This window comes from Ambystoma mexicanum, chromosome 8 (genome assembly GCF_040938575.1).
Source record: "Ambystoma mexicanum isolate Mex_15411 chromosome 8, UKY_AmexF1_1, whole genome shotgun sequence".
Lineage (NCBI taxonomy): Eukaryota > Metazoa > Chordata > Amphibia > Caudata > Ambystomatidae > Ambystoma > Ambystoma mexicanum.
The window spans coordinates 1,385,045,369-1,385,061,826 of NC_090929.1; the positions used below are offsets into that span (position 1 = coordinate 1,385,045,369).

General features: G+C 42.0%; 1 protein-coding gene across 2 annotated transcripts in view; it reads right to left on the reverse strand.

The window, feature by feature from the left end:
• The window catches only part of ALDH18A1 (aldehyde dehydrogenase 18 family member A1), a 1,219,662-nt gene that overhangs the window by 978,224 nt on the left and 224,980 nt on the right, over positions 1-16,458 (reverse strand). For both annotated transcript variants that reach the window (XM_069611512.1, XM_069611511.1), the window contains exon 4: positions 6,089-6,238. In XM_069611512.1, the coding sequence (XP_069467613.1) occupies positions 6,089-6,238 (150 nt within the window). The remainder of the gene's footprint in view (positions 1-6,088; positions 6,239-16,458) is intronic.

Below are 16,458 nucleotides of genomic sequence, written 5' to 3' on the forward strand. Positions count from 1 at the left end.
GAATCTTTTCCAAATGTCCACCCCTCTGAGGTTTTGTAATTTTTTCGATTCCAAAAAAAATCTTTTCACTTTTTGGTCGATTGCTGTGTTCCGTCAGGTGATGGTATCCAAGTGGGTATCTCATGTCCTTTTATAATGGCTCTGAAATGTTCTTGTATTCTTATTTTGAGCTTTGTTGTGCTTCCTACATAAAGTTTGTTGCATAAGCATTGTATTGCATAAATCACTACTTTGGTATTGCAGTTAATAAAATCCTTAAATTTTGTGTGTTCGTCCATTTGGTAATTGTATATTTTGTTTTCCATTTTCAGAGTATACACAACTTTGGCATTTTCCACATTTATAGTTTCCCTGAAGGGGCTTTGTATCCCATAGTTATGATAAGCCCTTGTTTTTTTTTAGATTTATAATGTGAATGGCTTAAGATATCTTTCAGGCTTTTGGCTTTTTTTAAAGTGATGTTTATTTGGTCTTTAAGAAAGTCTGAAATAGCTGGATCCATTAGTTTTTCTTTAAAATTTGTTTTATTTACTTAGCATTTGAGCTATAGATGGTAATGAATCTACGCTTGTGCTGTTGACTTTCGTTTTCCTTCATATTTTTGTTTCCCAAGAGATACCCTCTTGGTCTTATTTTGGTTTTGTTGTAGATCTTGTTTAGATGTCCGCTTTGGTATCCTCTTGCTTCAAACTTTTGTATCGAGTCTTTGACATGTTTTTCATATTCTTGCAATTGAGAACAGTTCCTTTTTATTCTGAGCATCTCGCCATATGGGATGTTTCTAATTATATGTTTTGGATGATGGCTATCTGCATGTAAGATGGCATTTCCAGCAGTTGCTTTAACATACAGTGTGTAAGTATTTTTCGATTTTTGATATAGAGTTTTAGATCTAGAAATTGAATTGAGTTGTAGCTTTCACTAATCGTGAATTTTAGGTTATATTGGTTTGTGTTGAGGTAGTCATAATATTTTCTAAGAGCAGTGGAGTCTCCATTCCAGATCATAAAAACGTCGTCGATATCGACCCGAGAAAATGATATTATTCGATTTGGTAAAGGCTTCATGTGTCCAAGCATGTTCCAGTTCAAGATGTCCTACATATAGGTTCCCATAGGATGGTGTGAATTTCACACCCATGGCCGTCCCTTGCCACTGCCTATAGACTTGATCATTAAACAAGAAGATATTGTTGTTTAAAGTAAAGTTGAGCATTTCCAAAATCATTTCATTTGGTCTGTAGTAAGAAACTGATCTCATTTTTAGGAAGTAATTGGTTGTTTCTATGCCTTTTTCGCGAGGTATATTCGTGTATAAAGATGAAACGTCCAGTGTGACTAGTTTGTAATTTGGTTCCCAATTGATTTCCTCCACCGGCTGGATAACATGTTTTGTGTATTTTATGAGGGAGGCTAGGCCTGCCACTAAAGGCTGCAGATGTGTATCATTATATTTGGATAAAGGCTCTGTAATAGATACAATACTGTTGATGATTGGCCTAAATGATGGGAATACTTCATAAGGCTTGTGGATTTTTGGTATGAAGTATATGGTGCCTAAAATTGGGTAATAATTTGTGAGGAAATCTTTTTCTGTATCAGTAAGTAGGCTTTGGTCCGTCCAGACTTAGCATTGAGGCCCAGCCTAAAACCAGTTTTGTTGTTGGATTAGTGTTCCATTTTTCATAACAATTCCTGGTTTAGCTGTTCCTCAGCTGTTTTCACATAGTCCGTTGTGTTCATCAGAACTACGTTTCCACCTTTGTCTGCTTTTTTGATAGTAACTTGAGTTTGCTCAATTTGTCAATTTCTGTTTTTTACTTCCAAGTTAAATTTGGTTTATTTTTAGTTAGGTTCCCTGGGAAGTATTGTGATCTCAATTCCTTTCCATTACATTTTCTTGCGTTAGCGTTGGAATAAATGTTGATTTTAGCCTTAAATCAGTCTCCTCACTTAAATCGATTTCCATGTCCAAATCCTCGGTTATTTTTTCCAGTCTATGTATGTCCTCTTCTTCTGCTAAATTTGGCCAGGTCTTCAAAATGAGAAATTGTTAATTCTGAAGGGATTTCAATTGTTTGTTGCTTTCTTGTTCCTGGAGTTTGTGCAAAATACTTTAAGTTTAAGCCTTCTGCAGAATCTGTACAGATCCATATTTAGGGTGAAATAGTCTGAAGGTGCTGATGGGCAGAAAGTTAGTGCTTTGTTTAAGGTTATAATCAGTTGAGGCGAAAGGTCCAAGCTGGATTTATCAGTATATTTTCTTGTGCAACTTCAGATTTTTGGACCTTGTTTTTACCCCTTCGCTTGTTGATGCCACAATTTGAATGTCCCCCCCCTGCCCCCTCCTGCCCTCCTTGTCCTTGTCCTTGTGAAATTGTTGTACCTTGTTTTTGTTCATTTCTGGAATAGAATTGGGTAGTCCTCATATTTTTGAATTTTATATACTCCTCTAAAAAAGATGGGGAGGTGCCACTTGTGCTGGCTGATATTGTTGGTAATGAAAGAATTGGTTGTTCCACTTCAGTGTCACTTAAAGATTCAGTTTCTGACGATGGGGGTGTGATTGGTATTGGTTTTAGTGGTAAAGGTTGGATTTTCTGTATTGGCTGATATTTTCTCTGTCTTGTTTGTTTTTGGAATGTGTAAACCCGTTAGAGCTTTTAATCCATTTAATCACGTTTAACTTTTTTTGTTTTTTAATTTTGAGTTCCTTAGTATACCATTGGATATAATCATCTAATATTTTATAGTTTTTAAATGCCTCTTCCGGTGCATTGAGTTATTCTATATCTTGTTTGATTGTGTCTATTTCTTTAGTTAATTTTACATGGGCCTTTTTAGCATTGTTGATGAGTCTCATCATCATTTCTCTTGAAGTACGAGTCAAAAGTTCTTCCCATTCTTGAAATCCTGTAACATCCACCTCCTCAATGAGGGAAAGATTCAGATACGCAAACCTCTTGGAATTCGATTTACTCTTAGATATTGCTCCATCGTTTTCACCTCCCACCATCTTGATCGTTCTTTCTTCTGTAATTGTTCCAATCTGTTAAAAAATTATTCTGCCATCACGTGTCACACACCTCTTACCAGTCCGTGGTTTTGCCGCATTGCATTCACACATAGAAGTTCACCTCATATCCCCTCTGCCCCCCCTTCTGTGGCACTCTTTCACCCCTTTTCATAGTTAATTTTCACATGGGCACTTTGTCCTTAGAGATTTGCTTTGTCCATAAAGTTTAGTGTAATCTGTATTCCAGATATTCAACTTTAAGACTTCATTCAGTTCGGTATTTAATATATTTTTTAAAAAAAGGTAGCAGGCGCTCCTCTCCAGAATGAACATGGCATGATAACCTGTTCTGGGATGAGAGTTTGCAGCACACGCTTTTTGCTCACTGTACCTTTCACAGATGGGAAATATCCATTTGCATATCAGTCTTTGTCCCGCCCATATGGGCAGTCCAGCACTGAAATGCTATGGCAAATCCTCTCTGAACAAGAGTACCAACAGCAACCCCATACATGGGTTTCAGCCTTGTTGGGCCTCATCAGTGAGGTGAAGCTGTGCCTCTCTGAGCGCAGTGAGCATGGAGTCCACGTCTGTTTGCCCCCAGGTAACTATTAAATATTCAATATACTTCTGTTATGTTTAAGTTCACCTTTTTATTCAGTTCAGTATTTATAATGCATTCGTTACAATAGTTTCAAGTTTGTTTGGTATTCAATAAGCATTTGTTGCACTTGTTCAAAAGCCGCTACTTATTCCGGTCTGTTAGGAGTGCCCAGGTGCCCATGTGTTCTCCCGGACACTCACCGGTTGATTGCAGCTCCCACCATCGTTCCTCTCTGCATGCAAGGCCTGCAAAACCGGCCGGCCTTCTGATGAGAGCCCGGCTAGCCTGCCAGACGTTGACTGCGTTCTCTCTCTGTGCTTAGGCTCCCACACCAGTGTCCAGGATACAGCCCACTTGTCTCGGCCACACAAGTTCCCTTGGGTCTATGCCGGCGACATTGCTCCTGCTCTGGTTTCACCACAACTGCATCCAGGCATCAAGGCCTTTCCCATGCAGCCTCCCGATTTCTTCTCTTGTTCTCCGACCCTCATTTTATACACCTGCAACCCGTTAACGTTAGCTAGCACAACAGCATACATTTTAGGGTGTTGTGGAGCATCAACATGTTGCTCAAAGCCAATTTTGAAAGAGTCGGATACAAAAGTATTTATTTAAACTTGGAGGGCAACAGGAGGAAGGCACATGAGTAATGTCTAAACTAACGGTAATGTAACCCAAGCGGTCACATCAGATGGCAGGGCACTATGCTACAGGTAGGGAAAAGGGAAGGTAGGATTATTTTGACATGCTTGTATCTGCAGGATTGCATAAAGTGGTGGTTTTACCAGCTTTACTGTAAAAACAAGGAAATGGTATTTAGTTGCACTCCATGATCGACCAAGAGCATTCATGGATAGAGGGTCCTGTTGCTTATTGGCTTACATAACTTGCTTGACCTCATAAATCTTGTGTATGGAGAATAGAGTTTTAAATGTGAGCCTTTATTCTACAGAGACTATGGAATACAATTCAAAGATCTATTCTTTAAGATTTTATTTAGCAGCAAAAGCGTTATCAGTTCACAGCCAAGTAAAGGGTGCTTCAGTGATCTTGGCTTTTCATATTAAGACACTTTGGCTAGTTATCCTTTGCAATTTCTTTGTGTCTGGCAAATCCAGTTTATCCTGCACTATCACAAGGATGACCAGTCTAGTGATATAGTCAGCTCTGCATAAAGGTTAGATTGCAAAGATGGGATCATAAAATGGTGGGTAGCAGAGACGAGTATGCACAGTCGCTTTTGTTAGAGAGAGCGGGGTGAGAGTGAAGGATAGATGGTAGTCAAATGGGCACAATTATTGTACTGTGTATTAGCAAAGAGCCTTTTCCCTTGTATCTAGGCCATCTGAAACTGACTGTCCTGGTTTCTGGCACTGGTGCCAATGTTGGCAACAATGTTTTCCATGGAGAGTAAACTCCACTACACCCAGCCATTCGTGATCAAAGCATTTTATAATCAGGTGGTAGATCAGAGTATCATCCACATACATTTGTAATCAAGAAAGATACCTGATCACCTGAACAATGGAACATGTGCATATCTTCAACAGGGCAGCAAGGAAAACCACTGTGGCACTCAGAGTGAATTTAACTGGCATAATCAAATTCATTAGGATAGCATTAGTCCAAAGCAATCCTGGCAATTCGATCCATTATTGCAGGAAGTTGAGCAGGATATCATGTCTACTGTCTCTGTAGTTGCACATCGATTTGAAAGAATGAAGGCTCCTCTCCGGTCGCCATTAAGGATTGGGTCCATCAGCATGGATACAGTCACTTTAGAAAGTCTGAAGTCTGCTTTTCTGTTTTTTGTTGGAGATCAAGTTTTGAAATTACTCATCCACGCTATCAATTGGCGATACCCATTTCCAAAATTACTGTAAAGGTATTGGCATAAAACAAAAGAATCCCTCAAAAAGAAAAACAGTTGGAAAAACAAGCTAACAAAAATAAAATATGAAAAAAACAGCGCTTTTTGGAAAGAAAAATAAACTGTAAATAAATGTGTCTTCCAAGGTCTTGCGCTGAAATAGGGGATTGGGGGCAAGGGAGAGAAATGATTATGGCTCCCAGGGAGCCATGCAGTAATCCAATTTGCTGTTAAAAAGTTAGACACTTTTGCGAAATCACCTGGCAGCCAGATATTTTAAAGTGAATATGGCAAATATCCTGTGCCGGAGAATCCCAATAAATAAAGAACCCAAAACCTATACCACACACAGAACATCACATTTCCATGCCATCCACTCCAATTAAAAACTTCATATGCACTATCCGTCTTTTTTAAAAACATTTGTGTCACCCATTTACAACTGAATTATTATGCAAAAGACCGGTCACCAAATACAATCCAAATACTGAAAGGACCAGTCTCTTTAACCTACAGAATCCCATAGAGTACCTTATGTCTCACAAATCATCAAGAAATGAAAAAAGATGTGGGGGCTGCCTAATGCAACAATCTCTTACCATGTCTTTAAGCTGGTTTTGACCAGAATGCAGAGCCTGCCTCACACTCTGAGACAGGAGGATCTCATGACGCAAACGCTGTTTTCCAAATGCAACAGCGCCACTTGTGACGATCATCATTTCCCTGCCCTGGTTTTGCAGCACAGACACCTGCAAGGTAGGAGTGAGGGACACAAATTAGACCAGAGCAACCTTTAAAATAGTTTTCAGAATTCATAAAGATTGTTACTTCACCAGTACAGTATGAAAAAGTGTCTGATCATTTTGTACAACAAATGCATAGTACAGAATGCATATTTTATGATAAAGCAGAAACAGGAAAATGAAGAACTTCCATATTCCAACATCTTTTGGTCAATAGGAATACATTACATAATATTAAAGAATATACCTCAATGGGAGAACACACCTTATTCCATAACCCTTACATTGTGACAATGCAAACTCTGTTGTAATCAGAACAGATTCTCCAAGCAAAGATTGTTTGAGCTTCCATCTGCAGAATGTTTGCTCAATTTAGAAAACCCTTTCAGTAAACAAAGATGGCATTTCCTTTCATCACATCTGGCACCATTCTTGGATACATCTTGCTTTAAACATGCAAATTCCAGGCACGCAAACCATGAGCTGAGCAAAGTAGTTTCAATACTGCTGCAGCAACGAAGACTGGTAGTTAATCAGGATGCAACAATAGTGAGACGTTGGGAAGGCACCACATGACTAGCAGTTATACTGTGTAGTAGATAAGAATCAGGACTCTGACACAGAGGCATGGTTCAAGGGGTTTGTATTTGCTCTCTCTCAAAGTCTGTTCGGTAAGATTGTCATATAAATGATAAATCTTCCAGACCTGGATCAACACCAGAACATTTTGCTTTTACTGGTGGATTATTTGTCATCTAAGTGTGTGGGAACCTTTTTCCACATTCACAGAATCTTTCACTCATTTTATGGGTGTCATTTCTAATACTCCCCATAGTGTTTTTTTAATTTTATACTCTTTGACAACGTTTGGCATATACTGCCTATTGTTGCTGGGTTGCCCTAGTGGCTCCCTTTTTACCTTTCTCTGACTAACCTTGTGAAAACTACAGTTGAGGATAGAAAGGATCTTTAGATCCCTTTTAAATTTTATTAGGTGGGAACAGCTCCTCCACCCTATGTGGAGTGCTGGGGAGATACCACATATTCCCATTCTAAAAGGTAACATTTATGTTACCAGGACAAACTTACCTTTAAAGGCTGGTGGCAGTGAATCTTTTTACCGATTCGTTGCACCTTTACCGCACTCTGTTTGACAGCCCTGGTAAAGGCACCCATGGGTACTCCCTTGTCTGCTTTTTCCCATTTAAGTGTTCCTTGTCCTTTCATGTTTCTTCCCCTGACCTCCAGGGCGGGAAAATTCCTTTGCGTCAATTTTACCTTTGGCGGGAGTCCTGTGGACTCCCCACCCAGGCTCCACAGCGTCTGAAGGCAGACAGCGAGGAGACCAAAACTCAGCAGTCCTTTGTCTTACAGCCTAACTGAGAATCCAGTTCAAACTGGAAGGCAGGCTGTCCTGAAAGGATTGCCAACCCCCAAGTTTGAATGTTTCAAGATGTTGGGGAGAATTCTCAGAAATGTGCCAATTCCCTCCACCTAAGAGATCCCCCGCAACTTTGCTGGATTTTGAGGCCTTGATTTTTTTACCTGGAGAGAGAGAGACCCTTTTCCCCCCACACTCATGTATTTTAATGTGAGAGCGAGTACTACGAGTACCGTTTACTGGCCAGACCTGCTGCCTGGATCTCTCTCGCTCCTCTGCTAATCTGTTCGAAGCCAGCCAGGAGGACGTCCATAGCGGCAACACCGTGCCTGCCTGACTTCCAACACAGGAAGTTCCAAGGTGACTGTGACTGACTGTTGTGGCACGTTGTTGCCTAACCTGGGGTTGGAGGCGAAATTGTGTTTGTACGTTTGGTGCCTCCTGCACATTGTGTCTCAAGGGGCGTACACCAAAAAGAACGTAGCATAGGATGTTTGGTGCCTCCTGCACGTCGCGCCTGGTGGGCGTATTAGGATTAACACATTACTGTGTTCATTTGTTGTTCTTACTCCTTTTTTGTGTTTATCATCTTTCAGGTTTTTTTTTACCTGGAGTGCCCTCCCCGTCACTGGCCACACCTCCCCCCGCCTCCTTATCATCTGCTACCATTGCGCACACACGCTGTGCACGGAACAAGTACTACGAGTACTGTTTACTGTTCGCTGTGCGTGGAGCGGGAGTCTGGCATTTACCAATTGTTATCAACTAAGTGTACTTTAGCACCCAAAATTGTAAATTGAAATTGGCATACACCTCCATTTCAAGTTTAGACACCCTTGTCCTTTGGTTGCGAAAGGATTTATTAATAATTTGTTTTTAAGCACTTAATCTAGCTACTTATGGCGTACCGGCTTACAACAAATATGCCGCCGCAAATTCCTAATTTGTATGTTACTTCCACAAGCTGTGCAAATCAACCCACTCATGACGAGGTCGGGACCTTACGACAAGATTTTCATTCTGCACACTCCTGCATTGTAACAGGTACGGTGTTACCCGCAAAATCAAACTTCATTTTTGACGACAATATAGACAAATCTATAGTCTCAATTTCTTCAATGTCAACATCCCACCTAGGGATTACTAAAAAATCAGATTATTCTAACATACAGGAAATTCCCTTTTCACTAAAAACACCTAGTGTGACAGCTAACCCGCGCCCTGTATCGGATATCACAATGTTGGCCTCCACTCGCAATTGTCCGCGTCTTTCTTCCTCTCGCATTTCTCCAAATTCCTTTCCTCCCTTACTGCAGGACCAAACTGGCTTGACTATACATGCCAGTCAAAGTGAGTCTCCCATTCCATGGTGCATGTCTGTCCACTCAACAGCTGACTCTCAGTGCAGCAAACCTTCCATGATTGATCAATCACAATCACAGCTTCCTCATTCCATGTTACATTCATTCGCTCTTCCCACTCCAAGAACATCAAAGAAAACTGCATCGGACTTGTTTTTACAACATACAATTATGATGCAACCAGCAATGACAGCTATCAATACAACCATCATGAGTCTGTGCAGGCTGTTTGAATCTTTGGACACGAAAGTGTCGCATCAATCCAGCCAGTTTGACGACTTAATGAAATGGCTCTTGGCTCACTATAACTCCTCTTTACAAAAATGTTTCATCGCCTATTGGGCTAAGAACGAGTAATGAGTTTCTGGAGGGGGAGGAAGAACGGAAATTAGCGATGCCCAAGGCTCCTTTTTTTCATGCTGCCGAGGTAGCCAGCGCTAGGGCTAGTGCACTTCCTTTGATTACTGGTATCATTCAACCAATCGAGCAACTACCTCACATGGTGCCTCGTCGAAAGAGTTTGCTTCGACAGCCCAATCTCCTCGACCACCATCTGAGTTGCCTCGCACAAGAAAAAGTGGAAAAGGACTTAGCCATCTAGATGCCCTGAAAGTTCGGAACCCAAAGGTTGTTCCAAAAAAACCTCTGGCATTAAAAAAAACTAAGAACATGGTAAATCTTAAGCAAACCAAAAAGACTTTGAATTCCTTCTTCAAAGCCTTGGGCAAATCCACTGCCTTAAAAGAGAAAGAAACCATGCCTACAGGATCAGTAAATGTTCCTTCAACCAGGATTGTGCCACCTGCAGTCTTGTTTGGCGCATCTCTGACTAATCATTCCCTGAAGGGGGCCGGTCAAGGTGTTTCTTCTGATTCCTGCCCACTGATGCCCATGGCTGCCACCGTCTTGGCCGACAAGATCAAAGTTAGTACCACACAAAACTTATTGCAGCCAGTTCTTTCAAAGTTCTGTTGGCCCTTCGTCAATGTCTTTGCGGATACCCACACAGGATAATGTCACACATGCTCGTGTTCCTTTATCTCCTTTGTCGCAGCTGGTTCTATCTATAGACTGGAATATCGAGGCCGACAAACAACTAGCAGCCTCAAAATTACAAAATGATGCACATATGAGATTTTTCATGAAAGGTCATATACCTCAACAATGGGCCATGGACAAGCAAATAATTCTAATCGAGCTACAGTGGGCACCCTTCGTGACAATTTGCAATCTTCGGTTGCGGGGGCCCTTGTAAATCAATTTGGCAAACAAACGGAACAAAACTTGACAGATCTCACGGCTGCTTCCGCATCCATATCTCAGCTGGAGAATTTTAAACAAAAAATAGACTACTATTTAGCTGCCAGTTTAGCAAAAGTACAAAATACCTTAGTCTCGTCAGCAGTAGCTTCGGATGTCCAACCCATCCCGCATTCAACTGCTGCGCCTCAAGTGGAGAGGGAAGTAGATACCTACAACCAGGTAAACACAGATCACGAAACTCCCTACCTGCATTGGGCTCCACAGAAAACCAACTCAGGCAGTTTCACGTCATTTAAATCCATGACGTGAACATTTTTTCACGCTCATTTAAAAAAGCCGAGAGGGCGAGTTCCCTTGTTACGATTTGAATCGCCAAAGTGTTTTAAACATCTTCAGAGATATCACAGATCTAAAAAATTTGGCGTCCAATGACAGAGCAAATGGAATTAATTTCAAAATTATCGTGTTCAATTGTCAGACTGTGGATCCCTTCAGCCTAGTTCGAGACACTATTTGGCAATCCAGAATGCAATTATTCAGTATGGGCTTTCTCTTAGCAGAAGAACCCGAAAAAGCGCCTCCAAAAATTCAACAGCTAATGCGCAAATCTAACATTTATTGTGGAGCACAGAGGAAGCCTGATGGGGCACAAAGTGAAGGTTTTAGTCATCAGTAACCACCAATAGTAGGTGCAACAGATGCAATCCTTCTTTTAAGTTGGAACACTAGGGGTCATTCTCATTTGCCTTCTACCATTGCCAAATTCGCCACTGTTCATCTAATAGCCTTACAGGAAACTTGGCTAATCACATGCCCGCTTTGGGATGGTTATGAAATTTCGCTTCTCCCGGCGACACCGAGCAGCGGTCGCCCCTCTTCGGGCCTATTAGTGGGCGTCCACAGAGCCAGTGGCTTTTCCATCACACCTTGGGCCTCAGTAGGTGCGCAGATTCAGTTAGTTCTCATCTTGGGTCATTCCCAAGAATTGGCATTGGTAAACATTTATCGCAATACCTCCACCATGAGTGACGATTAATTTTATGATGGAATGAACGAAATCTTATATCTCACCACCTCTAGACAGTCTAACTCATATTATTGTTGCAGGAGATCTCAACTTGGACTGTCGTGATATATTCGATCCCTCTCGCTCGGCACTGAAATGGACAAACATGATGTCTGACTGAAATTTACATAAGTTAAATGGTTCGGTTGAGGGTGACGTTCAATCGAATTTCACCTGGCAACGTGGAGCCAGTAAGAGGACGCTGGATTACATCTAAAGGAGTCCAAAATTGTTCCAAAGTGTTCAACATCTTTCCATCAGTCCTCACCCTAACAGTGATCACTGTCTTCTGGTTGCACAGATCACATGGACTTTTGAAACTGTCTTGCGCATTCAATCTCAACATGCCGTGGCCACAGTCAACACCGCAAGAAATCGGCTCAGGTGGAATGTTCAAAAGATACAGACTCTAGCGAACATCTTGGAAGATAAGGAGTGGCGCTCCAATGGTGTGCAATACCAAGATCTTTTAAAACCCTTCATGCAAAATATAACCATCTTGCGGCACAATCGTGCCTGCCACCCGCACATCTTTGATTCTGATATCAAGAATATTGTTAGTGAAAATTCTCTGTTTAGGCTGAATTTCCTAACCTAGTGAGTCCCCCAGCAGCTTTGCTGAATTGCTGGAGTTTGTTTTATCTCTCCTGCCAAGAGTGAGACTCTTTTTCCCATTCTTGGACATGATTCATGGTATTCCTTTGACTGTTAGTGTTTTATGGGCTATGGGGTCCTTTACTCCATAGGGTCTCGTGTGTTTTTTTACTATGTGTGTTACACAGCACCCTCCGTGCAGTGACACAGGGGTGTCATAGTGACACCCCACCATAGACTCCATACCCTGGGACTGACTACTGTCTCCGAGGGCATGTAAAGTCACAATTGGCTTTACTAGTCCCAAATTATGAACAGAAACCAGTACAAACCATCATATTGTGGACGTACGGGTCGGGGCAATTCGATTGCCCCGGGGTCTGTTAGTCAAGGGGGCACGTCTCCGTCCCCACCCATGATCGAGTTTTGGCTGGTGGCAGTGGATACTACTTTTTATATTCGACCGCGAATATATCCCTATGGGATTTTCCCATTGTTCGAGGCTACCAATTATTAATTCGCCGGTTGGTATTTTTTTGCCAGGACTCTATTCTAAAATGGCGTTTGTGTTCTCTTCTGTGACTCCAACCAAAGTCGAGCCCTTTGTTCCACTTTTGGCGGGCTTCTCCACAGAAGCCTCCAAAAGTGGTGCCACTCTGTCTGGGTACCACAGAGGGTGTGGGAGGGGGTTTAGGCACCCTGGAATGAGTTACCTTGGTAACTCAAGTCGCACTCTTGTGTGATTGGCCCAAGTGGTGAGCCGGCCGGCTCACCACTTAGCATGTTTGAGTGACAGCTAAACTGAGTGAATGGGGGTGTGCTGCATAAAAGCAGGGCTTTGGGGACTGGAACTTCAGAGGTCGCCACAGGACCGGAGAATCCGACAAGGGAGAAGCTGAGCCGACCTGCTACGACAACACCACCGGTGGAGCCCTGCGGAACCGACTCACCACTTCCCGATGACAGAGAAGATCTCCCGACTGGAGAGACTTCTTCCCCCGACAGGTGGGCACAACCAGTTTACCTTCTTTTACTCGCATCCCAGGACGTCTTGTGGTCCAATTGCCTGTGCCAAGCACCCCGGCAACCGGATAGCCACTTACCACTGGACCGCAAACCAAAGGACCGCTCCTTTTAACTGAGAACTCCGCGGCTGGTTTCTTTCCTGGCAGTGCAACAGACTCCTGTCTTCCTCCCCGACGAGATCCTCTCTTCCCCCGGACAAAGCACCGACTTGCATCCGCTGCCAGGAACAACTGCCCCCGCTGGAGCATTCTCACCACTTTAAGGTACCGTGTCCGCAAGGCCTCCCTTTCTAAAGATTGCTACAAGGTAATAATAACCCCTTAACCTTCTGGACTGGGCTGCCCGCCTTGACCTTCTAACTGGTCCCTTTCTTTGGTCCAACTCCTTTTTGAACCGTTACAAGACTTTTGTGCACTGCAACCGTGTGACCTTGGACACATTTCGTTTTGATCCTCTTAAAGTGGATCCGGCCTACTGACTCTAAACTCACGGTGTTACTTTGCCTTCCTCTCTTGTTGTGTTCGTGAAAAAGTGTTGGGATCTGTTTCAATTTATTCTCTGCTTTTCTCTCCCTTTTAAAACAAATGATTAGAGTGCCATCTACGTTAAGCGCTCACCGCTGTCTGAAAATAAGTGGGGCTTTACTTAAGACTTGTCTAATATTCTTCTAAGGGAGTGTATATCTTTAAGTGACTGTGTTTTTGAACTGCTTAATATTAGTGCCTGTGTGTTTTATTAGATGTGGTTTTAAATAAATAATTATATCTCTTTTACACCAAGCTCTGGTCAGTATTTGCTTGTTCTACTGTGTTCTTTTTGACCTATTGTGAATACTCTGTAAACTGCCTAACTGTTCTTGAGGGAAGTCTGACTGCTCAGCCACAGCTACCAAGTGAATCTGTGTGGTGCAGACTGCTACCAAGTGGGTCTACTGCCAAACACCTGTAGTCTTAAATCTTTTGCAGTGGTCCCAGAGGGAACTGCACACGTTTCTGCCTAACAAATATGAAAGCTGAATACCGGAAAATTTGAAAACTAATACTCTTACAGAATGGCCCGTTCTGCTGGCAACTCTTAAATACCGCCAAATGTCGTTATAAAAACTGGCTTAGACATAGGAAATCACTTCAGTTCCAGCGAGACAGCATCTCCATGCAAGCCGCCATGTCAAACAAAAACTCGGCACAAATGTGGCAGTTGTTAAATAATCACAAGACAAATTTACAGGGCGATGCACAAATTAATGGCGTCTCTGAAGCGGAGTGAATCACGCACTTTTCCACCCTATATGCTGACCCAGCTTTTGATGAGCTCAAATACACAAAAGCCACCAATTCCCCCTGGCAACTCCCACTGTCAGAATCATCAATTTGTTCCACCATAATGCAAATTAGCTCATCAAGAGCGCAAGGTCCTGATGGGTTGTAGGGATGTAACGGTATAACGGTATACCGTTAAAGATACCGTGAACCACTTAATTGAACAATAATAACCGTCACATTGTTTATACCGTTATACCGTTCATACCGTTAAGTGTGCTTTTCAATCTGATTTGGAAAGGCTGCAGTAAGCAATTGCTGCGCAGTCTTGGTTTTGCACTGTTGGATGTGCCGTCTGCCAAGTAGTTTCAGTTTGAGCAGTTTTTAATGCCTTTCCATAAACCACACGTGCCTTACACAAAATCAATATGTTAGCAATAGGAAGAATAGATACAGTGCCAAGAAGGAAAAGGGTTTACTTTGGGATGGCAGCTTTGGGGTTTATATATTGATAATGTTCTCTAAACATATGGCAATGGGGGATTTCCCTGGTTCTATCATTGAATTTACATATAATAAGTCACACTGCGAAATTCACTCATATCTGTGGGTATTCCCTGCTGCCATACCAAAGGGTAACATGTCAGTGATTACTGTTAACTCCACCTGCTATACCGCGATAACCATGATATACCGTCATTTGGCAAGAAGGTTATTGTACCGTCATAAAACGAATACCGTGACACCCCTAATGGGTTGTCTAACTCTATGTTTAAGGCCTATCCAAATGAATGGTCACACATCCTATATCTCATTTTTAATGACATCCTTCTTACTCGCATCATCCCTAGCTCCTGGAAAACATCCATTACAATCCCGATCTTCAAGAAGGGCAATCGCCGCATCCCAGCCAACTATCGGCCAATTGCCCTTCTTGACGCTCCTGGGAAAGTGTACGCTAAAATCATCCTTGCTGAATTTAATGCCTGGACCCTCCAAGCACATTTGCGCGACCCCCATCAAACGGGCTTTGTCGCAGGCATGGGTACGTCAATTAATCTCTTTATTTTGAACTCAATCAAATTGCAATACTACCAGCAAAAACAACAAGTATTTTATGCATTCATTGATCTTAATGCAGCTTTTGATTCAGCGAGTCGGGTTCTCCTTTTGGCGAAATTGCAGAGAGATCATTGTCCCGCAACCCTATTGGATGTAATACATGCCCTTCATTCCAACACATCGATCAAGGTTCGCTTAACTTTAGATGGCATGTTGTCAAAACAAATTCAAACTTCACGAGGACTTAAACAGGGTTGTCTGTTGGCGTCTGCCATCTTTAATTATTTCATTCAAGATGTAAGACACGACCAGTTCACCGTCATTTCAGACTCAGCAAAATTGAATGGCTATACAATCCAAACCCTTTTATATGCAGACGATTTGGTCCTGATCTCCAGAACACAAGTGAGGTCACAACGACTGCTGAACGCCTTTTTCAATTACTCCGAGACCAACAAATTAAAAGTAAATCTTACAAAAACTCAAATCGTAGTTTTTTCTCCAAAAGGCGATGCCCGCTCTCCTATGTGTGGTCTCTGAACAATACCCTGATTAATAGGGTGCCCCATTACAATTATCTGGGTATTATGTTTGAAAGTTTAAAACACCCTACAGGCCACCTTTTACAGCTGGAAACTAGGTTAAAATCTTTCATATCGCAAGCCAGCATTCTAATGTACAAATTTGGTACATTTTCGGTATTGCCAGCTTGGCATTTTTGGACCGCAAAAACCATTCCAGCCCTACTATATGGCCTGGAAACTTTCCAAGAAATTCCGTCTCTACAATTGGCAAAATGGGAGGCGAAATACTGGCGCCGAATATTACATCTTCCGAACTGCATCCCAGTAGCCTGGATAAGGTATGAGCTTGGTCTGATTTCAATACAGGCCCTTTACAATTGGCGCAAATGTTCTTTCTTCAGGAAATGTTTGCAGTCTTCAACATCACAAGTCCTATTAAAATATGTTTCATCATACATTTTTTCATCACAACAGCTGTTCATTAAATCTTGGTTAACGAATGTCTATCATGTGCTAATCCAGGCAGAAGTTTCACTAGATCTTCTAATGCAAAATCCGGACAAAGCCAAACGAAAAATATATCATACATACTGGATTTCAACTCTAACTGTATGTCTTGCATATTGTGATGCAGATGAAGCACGTTTTCCACATAAGAAAATGCGTACTTTACCATCCTATCTAATACGT